The sequence below is a fragment of the Corvus brachyrhynchos genome, unplaced genomic scaffold (assembly GCF_000691975.1).
Source record: "Corvus brachyrhynchos isolate BGI_N302 unplaced genomic scaffold, ASM69197v1 scaffold283, whole genome shotgun sequence".
Lineage (NCBI taxonomy): Eukaryota > Metazoa > Chordata > Aves > Passeriformes > Corvidae > Corvus > Corvus brachyrhynchos.
In genome coordinates, this window is record NW_008237409.1 from 2111041 (window position 1) to 2127796 (window position 16756).

Consider the following 16756-nt stretch of genomic DNA (forward strand, 5'->3'; position numbering starts at 1 on the left):
CCTCATAAGAGAAAACATTTGGACTGAACTTAGCACAGCTTTAACCTGTATTTCCGTCTAAACAACTCTTTGGGAAAACTGTCACAAGGCCGCTTACAAAGCTTGAGTTGAAGTTTCCTGCACGTGAAAGTGAAAGTGAGGTAGGACCAGGATTCCAGTTCGTACTCCTCCACTGGGATTAGGTATTCTTGCTGGGATGCTGCAGAGAGATGGAGAGAGAAATGAAATGGCTGAGCTGTGATAATGGGAAACTGGGATTCTTCAGTATGAAGTAATGAGAGCTGGAAAATCCCACCACAAACCCCAGCCCAGTGTTCTGAAACACGGGTGATTTATTGTGTGAATAACAGGAGTGAGGAAGAGATTTCAAATGCTGATTTATAAATACATGTTCTTTCCCATCTGTGGTGTTGTGCTTGGGACCTCTGTGTTGATACAAGTCCTGCCAGAATATATTTGTACTTCAAGTGCAAATGTGGGTGTGAAAGGTCCTTCTTTAACTTACTGAAAAAGAGTCTCTAATACAAGTCAAAGGCCTGTTTTCCCTGGGTTTTCGTCTAATAAATGCATTTATTCCAAACAGTGCAGCCAGCAGGAGTTTAGCTTAGACACAAACTGCCAAATCAGATACCACCCATCTTTCTATTTTTAAGCCAATTCCTTTCCAGCCACAAATGTATTATCTTTCACCTCTGTACTCCTTCAAGTTAGCAAAAACAGAGAAAAGAAACCCCAAACCAAAACCAGAAAACCCAAAGGCAAAGCACACATGGAACCAGGAGTTGGGAGCATCATCTGGAACTGCTCAGAGCCGCAGGTAGACGAGTGAACGTCACGGCTGCGGCCGTTGGGATCTGAGGTGTCACCGAGGGAACAAACAGGGACCACCGTGGGCTCTGGGGGCTTGTGTGCTGCAGGTTGTGGTGTTTGTGGCCAGGGTCAGCTCTGTGGCCAGGGTGAGCCCTGCTCAGCCTACAGACAGGGCTGTAGGGTTGGGAAGAAGCCTGTGAGGAGCAGGGTGGGATGATACCCTCCTTGTGCCGCCCACAGACACCTGCAGCTCTCGCCAGCGCTGGAAACCAGATCCCGCTGAGCTGAACACCATGGATTGCATGGACAACGCAGGATGGTGATCCCGGTGTTTTCACTGGCTCGGGATTATCACACAGCTTTTTATCTCCAGTTCCAGACAGATTTTTGGCGCATTTCGAGGTTTTTTTATGATCTTCTGTGCTCCGTGTGCTGGGATCCACACAAAGACCGCTCTGCTGGGATCTCTGGGTGCACTCAGCCATGGGTCTGTATTTATAAAAGACTTCTCAAGCCTTGGGGGAAGAAAAAATATCTGCTTGCAGAGCCTGTCTGCTCAGCATTGAGAGAAGTCTTATGGATCCATCTCCTCCAGCTTCTCCTTTTCCAAAGGTCCTTTCCATTGGGAATAAGAGCACAAAAGGACCCAAAGTACCCATCACTTCCATATAAAGCTGTCAAATGCATGAGGAGAGAAAAATTGTCAAATGCATGAGGAGAGAATTTATCTTCTCTGTGGGAACAGAGAAGATAAATTCTTACTGGGTTGAATTAGATCTTTTGGAATATCCTTGCTCCAGTAACAGCAGCAGCCTAATTCCAGCACACAAACCCCTCTTTGCTTCCAGCTTTCTCTGCTGGAAATGCTATATATTATTGAGGACCGCACACTTCACTAGAAGGGAAGTGTAGTTTGTGATGTTGCAGAACAGAATTAATGCAAATTGTGTGCATAATCCCACACGAAAGGCTTGGCTGCCTTGCACCAGAGCAACTTGAGCTGTATTTCCTATCAACACAGTCACTACAAATCAAGGAAATTGCCAGTTAAGCCAACATTAACATCCAGACCAACCTCAGCTCACATGCCTTACCGCCCAAACATAATACCCCAATGCTATCCCGGGTTTCTCAGCTCCATAACAAACTCCCTTTCATTTCTAACACTCGGGGCCGGAGGAACAGCCAGGAACAGTAAAAGTGTGTCTGCTGGAGGGAATCTTGCTGAGCTCAGATGTGAGATGGTGCGTTTGTGTGAGCTGCAGGAAATGCCTGGGTGCAGCGTGGGTGGCCTTGCCGGGCCCAGGCCCTGCCAGCCTCAGTGGTCAAGCTGAGGGGAAGCTTGTAGGCAGTCTTGTCTCCAAGTGCAATTTGGATTTCTCTGGTTTTGTACCTTGCTGCTGGTGGGCCTCATCGCCTTGGAAGTGCTGTTTGCCTTCACAGGATCCCTCTTTCGGGAGATTTAAGAGAAGCTGAGGTGTGCCCTGTTGGTGCCATACAGGGTGCCATGTTGCCCTGGGTGGGGAGTCAGGATGTTGGGCCCACAAGGTCAAGCCTCTGGCCACTGAAATTTTTCTGTCTGGGCCTAAAGGACCCAATCTCTTGGATTCCAGGATTGCCAAGGAGGGAAAACACTCAGGGTACTGATCTAGTGATGTAGTGGTGGTCCAGTAGAAAAGCTAATTACACTTCATCTGTACTCTGCTGCTTGGTACACTTTTTCCAGGTTAATTCTAAATTTTTCCAAGTGTCATAAGGTAGGACTTCAGTGGTAACTTGTGAGAGGTTTCGAACGTGTCCTGTTGGTATCTGGGGCAGCAGAGGGAAAGACAATTCCTGGTGCCACCTGTGAGTTCACTGAGACAGCAAACACTCATTTATGGAAGAAATAAGATAACCATTTATTCTGTGAATAAGTGTCCTGTAAAACATGGGAACTGAGTTCTCTTCCTGCAGAATAAAAGATTTCAGTTGTGCTTTATGTGGAGGATTGTTGCAACAGACCTGTGTGGGAACTCCTGGTTTTTCTTTAATACATGGGTACCTTGAAAATTATTCAGAATGTCACTGTTAAACTGCTAAAATTGCTTTGTACCTGATGTTAATTAAATGTCAGAGGTTTGGGTGATAATTTATTAAATTTCATTAATAACAGAAAAATAAATCTGTAGTTTGTAACTGTAGTCCTAAGTTCTGCCATGATGCTGTATTTTCCTCATATGTACAAAAATACTTGATTTTTGGTATTCAAATACGTTTGTAAATGTTTAAAAACTGGGTTATGGGCTGACACATTGTGGGATAAAAAAGCAAATAGCAAATGTAAGTTACTGTGGTTCTGCTGATCTTCTAATTGAATCATTTCAGTACCTCCACCAGTGACCTGTTTTCAATGAAGTTGGTACCTCATTTAATGTTTCATTTGAAAGCTCTCAACTCTGATGCTGACTTTCACCAATAAATCAGACAGTTTCTTTCATGATGTTTCTTCAGGATTGGTTTGCTATGGGCTCTTTTGGCTGGATTTCGATAATCTCTTCTTCCAAAAATTGTTACTGTGGAGACATCAATCTTTTTTTAGACTGGCTCTTGCCCAGGGAAGAGCATTTTGGGGTTTCACTATAACATTCATCACTTCAATGCTTCATATTGGTTACACAGTTCTAAAATTTAGTTGGAATATTCAGAGTTTTCAGATGTTTTTATAGATTTGTGTTGTAAAGTTATCTTAACAATATATTAATACTTAAGTAGTAGTGATATGATACTTAAGTGCTGTGAATATGATTTCAGTTGAAGTTCTGATTCATTTTTATGAGGTGAATCCCTTTCAATTCAGTAATTATCTGTGTTTTCTTGTTTCCAAACCCCAAATGTAAGCCACATTCAGTGTTTTTTAAATAGACATTTTAAGCCTCTTCTTTTGCAGTGATTAATCTCTTGTGCTTTTGTGTTTCTTTTCTCTTTTTTTTTTTACCCAGGGATGTTGCTGGTCACCACTGACACGTTAGGCCATGATTTCCATGTTTTTCAAATCCTGACACATCCTTGGTCATCATCACAAAGTGCCGTCCATCATTTGTACACACTTCACAGGGGAGAGACTGAAGCCAAAGTAAGTTAAACTCTTTGCTGAAGAATAATCCCCAGACACCTTATACATTCTGTGTATGTTGGCACTTTAATGTTTGTTTCAGCACACAAAGAGCCTTTCTTGTGCTCCAGCCACAGAAGGGATAAGAGCAGAGCGTTTAACCTGGACAATAATAAATTCTTGCCCTTTGCAATGAGGTGCTGTCAGATTTATTCAGATCTGGCACTGCCTCCAAAGAGCCCTGATTATTGGCTGTGTTTGCACTTAACCTTTTCTCATGTAACATGTTCAGCATTTGTCTCGTGCCTGTGAAGGAACTGTCAGCGTTTGCTTGACTCTGATGGTAAAAGCCACAGACAGACAATTAAAGAGTTGAAAGGAAGAGTTAATCAAAAGGCTGTGATTAACTTTTCTTACCAAGGTGGGGGAACCTGCAGAGACTTCCCAGTTTAACTTCCCAGTTGAAAAATCCCCCTCTCAGAGATGGAAAACTAAGGATATTATCCAAGGGTGGAAAAGTCTGCAATTGTATTTTAAACAATGCTCAGTAAAGTGATTTGCTGGTGGAGGGGGAAAAGCGAGCTGGCTCTCACTGCCGTGGCTGTGGCTGTGGCTGTGGCAGCAGCACGTTCTGCTCGAGTCCTTGGCGGCGACGCTTTTGGGCACCGGCAGAGCCTCACCTTTGGAGCACTGAGTAACTGCTGAGGAACCTGCTTTAAATACAGGAATAAAAATGTCACCACAGGGTAAGAAATGGGTATTGCACTTGCTGATGCAATTACACACAGAAAGCACAGACTTGTGACAGCCTGGCAGACGTAAAGCACTGTGACAGGGAGAGCCTGGGGCTCTGTGATTATGACCCTGGCACTGGGAGCTCGGGTGGTTCTGGTACCCTGATTACAGTTCCTTCAAACCTTTTTTTTTTCCCTATGAGTTGAGCAGTTTCCTTTTAAGTTTCTTGCCATACCTTTGTAACAAGTAGAATGTGAAAGCTTTATTGAACGCAGCAGTGGCTGATAAAGTTTTGATCTGGGTGAATTTGCTTTACTGATATTTTAAATACTCTAAAGCTTTCCTGCTACCATTCTGGAGAAGTGTAATTGCTGTTAGAGGCAATGGTTTACTGTAAGAAGGAATAACCAATCTGGAAAGTGAGAGGAAATTAGAAAAAAGTGTTCAATTGGGATAATATATATAGTACTAACAAGTAATTTTTATAAATACTACAAAGAGCAATGAGATCTGTGTGTATACACATACTCTGCCATCTACTTGGGCATGTTCTATAATGTGTTTAATGTTTTAGAGTTATTTTTGTTCTCCCTTCATACAAAGACTCAATATTGAAGCCCAAAGCACAGGACTTCAGTCATGAGGAACAAAGATGTTCTTCTGGTTTTTACAGCTGATAAATTTGTTTTCAAGGCACACATTGGAAACCAAACAGAGCATGTTTTAGAGAAGAAACCCTTATTGATACATGGTTTTTTGGGATATAGTATTCGCATCTCTGTGAAAGCATTGCATTAAAATTCTCAGAATCAACATAGTAAAATTTTTTCCTAGTTTGCCACACAGTTTTCATTTGGGATGTGAACAGTATAGCTTTTGGAATGGCATAAAATGGAGAAAATTCTAACCAGTCTGAGGTGTGTTGGTGGATTTCACAACTCCCTAGATAATTAAACAATATTGCTTTGGTACCTGTGATTCTCAACACACATAATCTGAAATTTTTATTTAGTAAGATGGATTGTTTTACTTTTTTCTTTTGGAATAACAGCACTTGTAGCTGTTCAGTGAGAGGAGAGTTTGCTGGTGCTGCTCTTTTGTTGTGTGAATTTCACGTATGAGGAGCATTAGACAAGAATTTTGCAGACTGTTCAATATAAAACTCTCAGTGCAGCCCACACTGGGAGCCTCTGTACCTCCTTTCTGGTTAGAACAGTATTTATACATTTGCTACCAGCCCTTTTTCCTTTTTTCTTTTTTTTCCCCCTGGTTTAAAACTAACTGTGAATCAAGGCCAATGGTCTTAAAGGTCACCTTCTGTACTGGAGCTATAAAAAGTTCTAATTTGTGTTGATGGACATGAGTGATTATCAGTGTCAGAATTTGTTTAGCTAGTACCCATTATAAATTGTTTAAACATCATCATTATGGCCCATTATATGTGGGATTTTAATGTCCATGCTGAAATCAGCTTTTGTATGTGAGATTTTGGCTGACAGAGCTTCACCCCACATTTCCCAAAATCTTTATGTGATTCGGATGAAGATGGGGTGGAATGGAAGGTGGACTGCTGCCTCAGAAGGGAATTGTGAAGACAACGACCATGGAAGAATGTGAAGTGCTCAGATAATTCACTGAGTCCCAAGGTCACAACATTCAAAGTTGCTTTCCCGCAAACACAGACTGAAGTCCCTGTTTCGGTTATATCAGATTAAGATCTTTGAGCTTTTAAGTGCCACTGGTACTTTAGATTTTATATTTTTTTGCCTTGAGAGGACAAAGAGCAGCACTGAGTAACACCAGGAAGGTCCATTGCAAGCACTGGTTGTGTTTAACTGAGCCAGAGAGAGAACTGAACCTCTCAGAGAATCTGTGCTTGCACAGTTCAGCTCTAAAGAGGAGAAATGTGCACATGTATGTGCTGCACATTTTGGTTAAGGATACATTTTCTTGTTCTCCAGCTCTTGCATTGTGAGGTGACATTTAATGCACTCATATTTTTACCCAAGAGCATTCTGGAAGGTTTTTAATGAAGGCATAGCATGTTCTGAACTGAGGAAGCCCATTTACTTGCGGATGAAAGTTAGCCTGTCACCTGATGATCCTTTCTCTTTGATCTGAAATTGTAAACAGCAAAAACAAAATCCCTGAAAACAGCATTATCTCAGCCTAGGACAAATAAACGTAACGATAGCATCAGCGGGCTGCTGGCCAGCTCCTCTGTAATCCTTTACTCTGTCAGACTTTTGTTATTCCCACTCCCAAACTGCAGCTAGAACTGACTTCAGTCGGAGAGGGTAAACAGAGGGAATGATAAAAACATTCCAGCCTGCGGAACACGCACGATTTGCCGCTTTTCCAGGGAACGCGCGAGTGTTTCGGTGACGTGACCACAGAGACTGTTCCAGGTTGTGTCACGTCCTGTGCCCAGGTAGCAGCAAAGTGTTGGAACAACTTCCAAAGGTTGGATGTGAACCTCCATGGCCACGAGGAATTCCTTCCTGTCTTTTGACATGCTCATAGTTGCAATTATTGAAACAGTTTCTGGAAGAGAAACTTTGCTATTTCTAGGGAAGAAGCTGGGGATGGGCTTGGAATAATGAAGATTGATTTGGGGAAGTTGATCGGTCTCGGATGAGAGCTGACAAGAAGAAGCTGCTGCAATTAGAAGTAGTTTGGCTGCCTTGAGGAGACAGAGCCCTGAGCAGCGGTGTTTGCAGGCTCAGTTATTAGTAGAGAGCTCAGCTCTGGTTAAAGGCCCCACGTGAATTTCTCACTGTGCCCACATTCTGCTCTTGCTTTTACACAAAACTGAGATCAGTGTTGAGGACTTGCGGAGACAGAGTTGGGTCTGTGTGTGTCTGATAAATCATATCATGTAGACCATGATTTTATTATTTTTTCATTTATGTTTGTTGCTACATCATTTCCTTAATTTTCTCAACCAAAAAAATTCACATACAGACTGGTTTTCTAATTTATTTTGACCCTTACCTCCTCAGGACTGCTGCTCTTTTTCATTGTTTAATGATACTGGTTTTTTCTTTCTGCCATCTCCCTGCACAGCATAATTAAATAGTTGAGTCCTGTGCTTCAAGTCAGGGTGTTTTTTCTCTGTGACACTGCATAGTGATCATGAACAGGTCATGTTCCTGTTCCAGCAGTGCTGGTCCTACTCTCAATGTTTAATTAAATGCAGTGAAATGCACAAGAATATACAGATTGCACCTGGTGTAACTCCACACAACTGACAGAGGGGTGGTAAGAAGAAAAAAAGAGTGCCAGGAAGATCAAAATGTGGTTTATTTCTTGATGTTATTATTAAAGTACAACGTTCAGCATTGTGAGGTTGGTTTTCTAGCTGCTGCCTGATTTACCTGGACACAGTCCTGTGCCATGTGCTCTGTACTGACCCTGTTTGAGCAGGGAGGTTGGACCAGATGAGCCTCTGTGGCCCCTTCCAACCCAACCCATTCTGTGATTCTGTGATTCTGTAGTATGAGAAATGATTTTTTTGATCTGTACAGTCTTGAAAGCTGATCCTCAGTAGAGCTGTTGACATGTGACGTGTCCTTGGAGGACTTTGTGTGTTAAATTACCTGACTGTGTCACTCGGGGCAGGCTCTGAGCAGTAGCTACATTGCTGGAGGATTTTATATCATAGCGGTAGAAACACAGGGAAATAGAAATGTGGAAGTTAGAGAGAAGCCTAGAAGAGTAATTGGAGGAAGACAGGAGAGGACAGGAAACATGTTGACCTTTTGGAGCAAGTCCAGAGGAGGCCACAATGTTTAGAGGGCTGGAGCCCCTCTCATATGAGGAAAGGCTGAGAGAATTGAGATTGTTCAGCCTGGAAAAGAGGAGGCTTTGAAACGGTGTACTTGTGGCCTTCCAGTACCTGAAGGAAGCCTGCAAGAAAGATGGAGAGAGTCTAGGACTGAAAAGAATTTGAAAATATCTTAAGGGTTCCCAAATTAAACAAAATCAGGTCTGTAATTCCCTGTACTGGTCCAGACAGAAGAGGATAGATGAAATTTTAAAATACAGACGTGAATATTAAATGTGACATTGACCTTGAGCTATAGAATAAACTTTGCATCGTGAGAGATCTGGCGTACTTTGTCCTTTATTAACATATATCTGTAAACACTATGGGGTCTTGATTGATCTTTGGTATCTAAACATTACATCACAATTAACAACAAATCCAGAAATCTATTATAAATACATGAAATATTAGTACATTAACCTAAAGAACAGCAATAAATTGCAACGCTTAGCATAAACTTGAAAACCACTAATGGGCCACTGTGCAGTTTGTTTATACTCTGAGCAGTCAAGAACTCGGCGTAATGTACAGGAACGTGGTGGGGAACAGCACGGCCCAGGGCATAATTTATAGGGGTTTATTCATGGACACAGCTGATTTTTTGAAGTAGTTTCTGAGACTGCTATGATTAGCATTGTCCTTTCAGCCTGGTCCATGCCTTCTTCCAGTTCTCCTGGAGAGTTCTGGGCTCCTTCGTGTTGCACAGATGGTTTTCTGCTGGTTCGATGTGAGTGTGTTTAATTCATGCCCTTGGAATTGGAAATATTCTCTGAATCACCTCCTTGAACTTTCTGTGGTTCTGCTGCTCCTCATGTATCTGAAAGACAAACGAGGCCGTGTTTGAGACCAGTAAGCAATAGGTGAATCACGGGTAACAGCAGCTTCCAAAATACTCTTTGTCACTGCTGAGTAGGGTTTCATAGCTCTGTTCTATAAATCTTAATTCATTGCACACTCCTCTGTCAAAAATTTTTTCCTTGTTATTACTGAGCATTAAAACCCTTCTGCCTGTGTGGTTTCAGCCATGTTTTAGGCAATCATGGCCACGATGCCCACTCTGACTGCAGCGAGTGTTTGTGAGCGCTGTTTTAAAGAGAGCATTTGGGATTATGGAGTTCCACACTTTCTTCCTGTAGATCAGGAATACTTTTTTTCTGTGTAATGTTTACACTGAGGAAAAAAACATCCTGTAGTGATTGTTTCCCTGTTTCTTGGCTGGGATTATCATTTGCCAGGGCTGTTGTATGTAGTTTTTGAAACAACGTGACCCTCAGGGTGCCAACTGGAAACTGAGTATTAAAGTAGAAACACACAGTTCTGTTACACAGTACAGTGAGATGGAGTTTTTTTCTCTGTCATCTCATAGTTCTGTTGTAACTGAGAATGGCAATTCTGTACACAGTTCATGTGTTTGATTTTCACCAGAAGAATTTGCCACTTTAACACCAAGTACTGAAATACTCTTGATGCCATCATTTTTCCCTGATTCCACGGCTTTAGGGGTTTTTTTGAGCCCTTACTAATCCCTGTGGGGTCTCTAATCCTTTCTGAGCAATCTATTAAGGTGAAACACTTTGTAAGCAAACTCGGAGCTCTGAGTGCTGCGACTGTAGGTCAGTAAGGGCTGAATGCTGGAAGTGCAAAAGCTGTCAGGTTTTGGGGGGCTCTCTGACCTGCATCGTTGGCGGCTCGTTTAGGGATGTCACCAGGATTGAAAGGAGCAGGTGTGTAGTGCTGGGCTTTAGTTTATCTCTGTAACGTTGGTGAAGCATTTTGTGTCCTGACAGTCCGTCAACCAAATATCTTGTCACAAGTCACAAGACTTAAATCCTTTTTTTATCTCTGAGGCTTCAGGGCTCCGTTGGAAACTTGCACTTTGATGAATACTTTGCTGCTTTTGTCTGGAATAGCTGGAGTGCATTTCTGGAATATTTGTCAAGATTTTATCAGTGTTTACTCCAATTTAAGTACCTAGTGTATTGTAAAACTGGCTTCAGTGAGATCTTAAAGAATTTTTTTTTTGGTTTATGCTGTTTAATAATATAATGAAAACTAATCCTTCATCTGTATGTTTGTTTGCTGTGGTAAATCCCACTTGTGTCCATGGTTCCTTTTAGTCAGCTTTTACCTTTAAAAACATTTTTGGAAGAATTGTTTTAGGACTTTTTTTCTCTATGATAAATCATTTTAACTTCGACTACTTGTTTTCTTGAGTTGCCTGCCAGGATGGGCTTGGAAACAAACTTTAATCTCTCTTTTAAAGCATTCCTTCAGGAACAAGAATTTGCTTTCCATCAAAGCATTGTGTAAAGCACACTTAAAAGAGAATTAAATCCTTCTGGACTTTGTATCTGAGATCTATGCAAGGAGTAACTGTGGTGGAAAATGTTTAACTGTATTTTTATATTTGCTTCAAAACTTAGCATTTTAAGCTAAAATAAGACTTGTGCCAGTATTAGTCAAAATCAGGCCCAGTGGTGAGATCTCTCTCTTTTCTTCTCATCCCTCCCTTTTCCCCTTTTTGGGCAATCTCTAAAGATTAAACAAGCAAATACAAAACACGTAATTGAAACAATTTCCCAGCTCTTTTTAGAACTAAATTCTATTTGAAAACTACACCAAGATCTTGCGGCTTTCTGCAGCACTTTGCAGCATGGTTTGTTTGCATAATCTCAGAATATTTTGAAAAGTACATAAAATTTGGAACTGTGAATTGCAGTGCAGCTTATAATATACACTGAACACTAAGTTCATTGATAAAGGCACCAAAATTCAAGTTATTGCCTAAACTTGAGGGATTTTTTCCCCATTTTGAGTTCAGATTTGCGTTTAAGACATGAGTGCTCTGTTGGAGGTGTGCGCGTTGGTGGCTTCATTCCCATGTCGCCCCTGTTTTCCAGGTACAGGATATCTCCTTCAGCCACGACTGCCGCTGGGTGGTGGTCAGCACCCTCCGAGGCACTTCCCATGTTTTTCCCATCAATCCCTACGGAGGCCAGCCCTGTGTCAGGACTCACATGTCCCCACGGGTGGTCAATCGCATGAGCCGCTTCCAGAAGAGCGCGGGGCTGGAGGAGATTGAGCAGGAGCTGACGTCGAAGCAGGGAGGACGCTGCAGCCCCGTGCCTGGCCTGTCAAGCAGCCCCTCTGGCTCACCTCTCCATGGTAAATCCACTTTCTTCCTTTCTTTCCATCGTGAAGATAATATGAATTTCATAAAATGAGGTGCTGTAGGCATTGTGCAAAAATATGTGATGTATGCAGATATTACAGGAATGAGCCAAGGTGGAAACACTTCAGGAAGACAGTTCTAGTTTTGCAGCTTGCTTAAGTAAACGATGCTATCACAGGTGTGTTAATAATTTCCACTCTAAACTGACGGGTTGGGGGTCTTTAGGTTTCAAGTTTTGTTTCTATGTAGCACACAGTCAGTAAACTGCTCTGTATTTATTGCCTAAAATTCTCATTGCTCATCGGCCTTGATGAGCATGAAGCACATCTGGGTATCTACAATAAATACTGCTCGAGGAGAAATGCGGGAACAAGGCAGTGGGAAGCTGATGGCACAGATTTTTGTCCATTTTTTTTGTGTGTGTGGGAACAATGTGACAAATGATGTGCAAAAGTGAAAGATCTGTAAGAACTGATCTGTCTATCCTGCTCCTGTGGTGGACGTGCTTTGGAGAAACTCGAAGGATGTGAAGGGGAGCCTCAAAAAATGTTCAAAAATTATCATTGTCACAGCTTTTCCAGTTTTGTCTTTTATTTCAGCCCTGCTCTTTCTGTGCTAGAAGCCATTTTGTTTGCATTCAGGATTTGCTGCATCCTTATGCTCCCTTTCTGTTGAGAGTAAGTCACAAGTTCCATGGAAGTGGAAGTTTGAGTAGCAGTTTTTTTGATGTAGCCACCCTTTCCCACTCTGAGAGTACTAAAAATGGCCAGGAACAGTCCCTCTTCCCTAATTATGAGCAGGATTAGGAGCTCTTGTGAAAGCCCAACTATGTGCTGGGCTTTCTGCTATAGAGAGAACCTTTGTGGGATTTCTGAATCAAAGGAACTGTTTTATGACTTGGTGATTATTAAGGGAACCAGACTTGCCTCAGAAGCAGCCTCTGTATTTTCGCCTTTCTTTGGACTTTTCTGAACAAAGGTTTGTGCGTGGCTGTTCTGGAGCCATCCTCTTCTGCCTGGAGCCACTGGAAGGCACCCAAAACGTGCTCTGAACTTTCTTCCTCCTTGGAGACAGTTGTGTATCTACCATTTTACTTCCTCTCATCTCTGTACAGCAGCTCAGCCTGAAACAGGCTGGGGAGTGCTCCGAAGGTTCGCTATGGCACATCCAACCCCTTTTAACTGTGGACATCATGGAGAGGAGAGGAAGGAACTGTCAGTTTGTGTGGCTATCACCCATCCAATTCTATTTTCTGTCAAGGGAAATTGCAGTAAGTTGTTGCCTTTACAGTACTCTGAAGAATCAGCAGTTTCAGGATGCTCAGTGGTGGAGGTAGGAGACAGGCATGCATGGACGAGTTACTGAGGGAAAGGCAGCAGCTTTTAGGGGAGTGTCTCAAGAGTTCTGAGGCTTCAGTTTGCAAATGTCTGTCTTGAAAGATAATAAATCAGATTTCTTTCAAGATCTCTGTGCAGTCATCACTGCTTGAAAAATTAACTCTGTTTAAACAATTGTCTCCACTGGAAGTCTGCACATGGGTGCTGAGAATTAAGGCAGGAAGGTGACTTAGATTCCTGGAGGACTTCACGCAGATTGTACTCATCACTTCCTCAGTGCAGAAGTTGGACATGTGCTAGGACTGTGTGTTGGTAACTTGCAAAACTTCATATGAACATTTTCCATGAGAAATTTGTGGGGATTGTATAGAGGAGTTAACAGAGTTGTCTTTTAAAAAATTAGGAGAAAAAATAAAATAGTTGTGTTTGAAAGAGTCCATTTGGTAAAGTACTGTAATATTTTCAGTAATTTTATTGCTGCTTTTTCATTTCAGTAATCTTTCAGTTCCCCTGGCTGAAGGCAGGCAGGATATTGAGCCCTATTCTAAGCTTTTTATAAAAAGCCATTTATCATCAACTTGTAAAAAACCCCTGAAGTTCAGAGCGACTTTCAGCAGAGGGATTGTGTGTGTGTTGTGTGCCTGTGTGTGGCAGCAGGATTAGCCAGAGACCGATGATTATTTTAATTTGTGAGCTAAGATGTGTTTACTTAGATTGTAACAGCTCCTTACCATATTATAATGTTAAATTATTGTTGTTTGGAGGAGTCACGGCAGTCTGGTGACAGAAGTGTAAACGAGTACTCGAAACAGAAAAGAGCAGTTCTGGGTTCAATTCTTTGTTTTACTTCTCACTCGCTCTGCAGCCCTTGGTGAATTTTATTCAGCTGATTTTGTCTGTCAGCTTTCTGCTGTGTGACAACAATAATAATCCCTGTGTTCCCCGTGTGTGGAATGACTTTAATTTTGTAGCTCTCTTCAAGAAGAATAACTGTTATGTTCCTTAATCACCCCTCTAAGTGCGGCTGATTATAATGGAAATAAAGCCAAAGACCATGTCCTGGAGAGCACCATTGCTCTGGGACAAGGTGTTGATTAAGTGACTGATTCAGAGAAGATTGTGGCAAACTGGAGGATTTTTCCGTGCGGAGTCATGTCATCACGATTTTTCCTCTTACATCTTTTCCAATTTTCAGTAAACCCTACGTTAAAAAAACCTGCTCTTAATCCTTTTGCTGATACTCCTTTTGCGTTACAGTATCATTGCTACAGCCTTAGGCCGAAAGACTGCAGTGGCTTATCTTCCCCTTTGATTGGCAGTTGTAACTTATTGATGGTAATTTGCGATTAGCTTTTGTTCTTGTAAATATTTTCAGCGTTCAGGCTCTGTCATGTTTTTCTCGCTTGTTTTTTTGCCTCCTGGTTTCAAAATGAAACTGTTTGCTGTGTATATAGTAGCAAGGCAATCTATTTACATTGTGTTGGAGCACCCCAGGACTGTTTACCCGCACAATGTCAGCCTTTACTGGGGGTAGGGATGATTTCATTTCCAAATGAATCATCGTTTGGCTTTGTTCTTTTCAGCAGAATGAAGTAAACTGTTAAATAGAGGATGATAAAGAGATATTTCCTTTGCACCTTTTATAGCCGACAGAGATTTTGTTTGGGCTGTTCTGTCTGTTAATCCAGCGAGGTTGTATTTTTGTCATTCCCTTGGATTGCCAGAGTGTGTTGTCACGAATATCTGAGTTATGTTGGGATCCTTTTATGGGCTTTTACTGTTATAAGAGTGTTACAACATCGGTCGGTTGTTGGGGTGAACATTAGGGTAAAATACAGCCATACGTGGCCCTTTATTTGTATAAAATGGGGTTTATGGTTCCTTACCTGTCTCACAGGTACACCATAAGGATTAAAGGGCGAGTAGTTAAAGCAGAACTATGTCCTTGGTGATTCAAACTTCTCCCTATTCTCTTCAGGACACCAACATGTGAATAGCAAGGAGCATTTAGCTGTAGAAATGCAGTGCTTTACTTGGAAGGTTGAAAACTACATATAACTCCAATTATTTTAATCGTGCAAATTAAAATTTACAGAATGTTATTAATTCTTCCATCACCAGTAAGTGAATAAAGTCTCTGTAGCTCTGCTCGCTTGGTTTTCTCTGTTGTTGGCTGCAGGAATTTCCAGTACCAGAACAAATAATAATCCAGTAAGTTAACATTGGATCTACAGCTACACATCCTCACCTACTAAAAATATTCCATAATAATATGATTCTCTCTGAATTTGTCTTGTATTTCATTGGGCATTGAAGTATTTATTTATTTGCCAAAAAACTGTTCATAGTATGCTATGGTTCTGTTTCAGATTTAATACTGATGCTGAGATGGAGTATATAAATTTAAAATTATGAAAAAACCATGTTGTTCTCGATACAGTGTGTTCAGGCTTGTATTTATCTCTTTATAAATATTTTAGTGTGACACGTTTTTCATTGCAAAATCTTTTCTAAGTTTAAAAATCAAAAGGTTTTCTCTTGATTTTCCTTCATCTGTCACAATCGCAACATGATTAAAAGCCAAACATAAAACTGGAAGTTTGATAAACATGCAGCCTGAGATGCTTTACATATTTTCACGTTACTTTTCACTATTTCCCAGAGTGAAACTCCTTTTACTAGAAGAATTCTTATGGGAAAGCAGAGTTGAAAGGACTGACATCATCAGCCCTTCCTGAAAAACAGATTGGTTTCCTTTAAGTAACACTCACTTAAGAAACCACCTATTTAGAGAGAGGCAGACAAAAATAGTTTCAAAGAAAATTAACTGTATAATAACTTAAAGCACTGGAGGGCAGTTCCTTCACGGAGTTTAACACGAAACGCTGTGGACACGAGCTGAAAGCGCTTCTTCGAAAACTCCGTATTAAGTTTAATTTTTCTCTTTAGCGTCTCACGATAGAAACAGTTTGCGTGGAAACAGCAAAGCAAGCTGCGGCATCGCCCCACGTTGTTTTAACGTGCTTTTAACATTTCTGTTTGTGTCACTGTCGTGTTTCTCCACAGCGTCACACTCGGCTCTTTTTTTATTTACGCGTCATTTCAGATAATTTCAAATAATTACTTTTCCAGCTCCGCTTCTTGGCGCAGGTTTCGCCCCGGACGCGTCTGCCCGCGCCGGGTCCCTCAGCGCTCCCGCCTCTGCCCGCCGCGGGCTGCAGGGGGCGCCCTCCCCGCGGCCATGGCGACTCAGGCGGGGACCGGGCCCCGGGGGGGGGATGGCGCCTCAGGCGGGGCCGGCCCCGAGAGGGGGACCTGGCGGGGAACCGCCGTAACACGGACAAATGGTGGAGATGAGGATAAAACCCTCTCTTTTTTCACTAATACAGACACTGAACTGCTCGTATAGGCATCATAAATATTTATTTATTTGCAAATATAAACCCTCCACGTTCACTGTGCTGCCTGAAGCACCCAGTGATTTTCTTCGCACTCTCACCTGAAGTTTCTCTTCACGGTTTTAAGGCAGTTGGGAAAAAAACAAAGTTAATTTATCTGGTGGGAATTTTCTGCTAGTGACTTTTAGAGACCATTCTGTGATGATTCCTTCTTTCTGGAGCAATCCCATCGCTGGCTTTGGAAGGGCCCACAGCAAGCCCAGGTCCCACGTGTAGGGCTGGGAGAAGAGGTGGGAAGAGCTGGAATCACCAGTTTGGGAACCAGCCAGCAGCTTACTAGGTCTAAGGGAGCTGTGTTTGCTGTGTTTTAGCTGCCTTTTC

The 16756-nt window shown here is 42.0% G+C and overlaps 1 protein-coding gene across 9 annotated transcripts in view; it reads left to right on the forward strand.

Moving 5' to 3' along the window:
- BCAS3 (BCAS3, microtubule associated cell migration factor) overlaps nt 1-16756 on the forward strand; it is a 301373-nt gene that overhangs the window by 70249 nt on the left and 214368 nt on the right. For all 9 annotated transcript variants that reach the window (XM_017730953.1, XM_017730954.1, XM_017730950.1 and 6 more), the window contains exons 14-15: nt 3792-3925; nt 11369-11633. In XM_017730953.1, coding sequence (XP_017586442.1) covers nt 3792-3925; nt 11369-11633 — 399 coding nt within the window. The remainder of the gene's footprint in view (nt 1-3791; nt 3926-11368; nt 11634-16756) is intronic.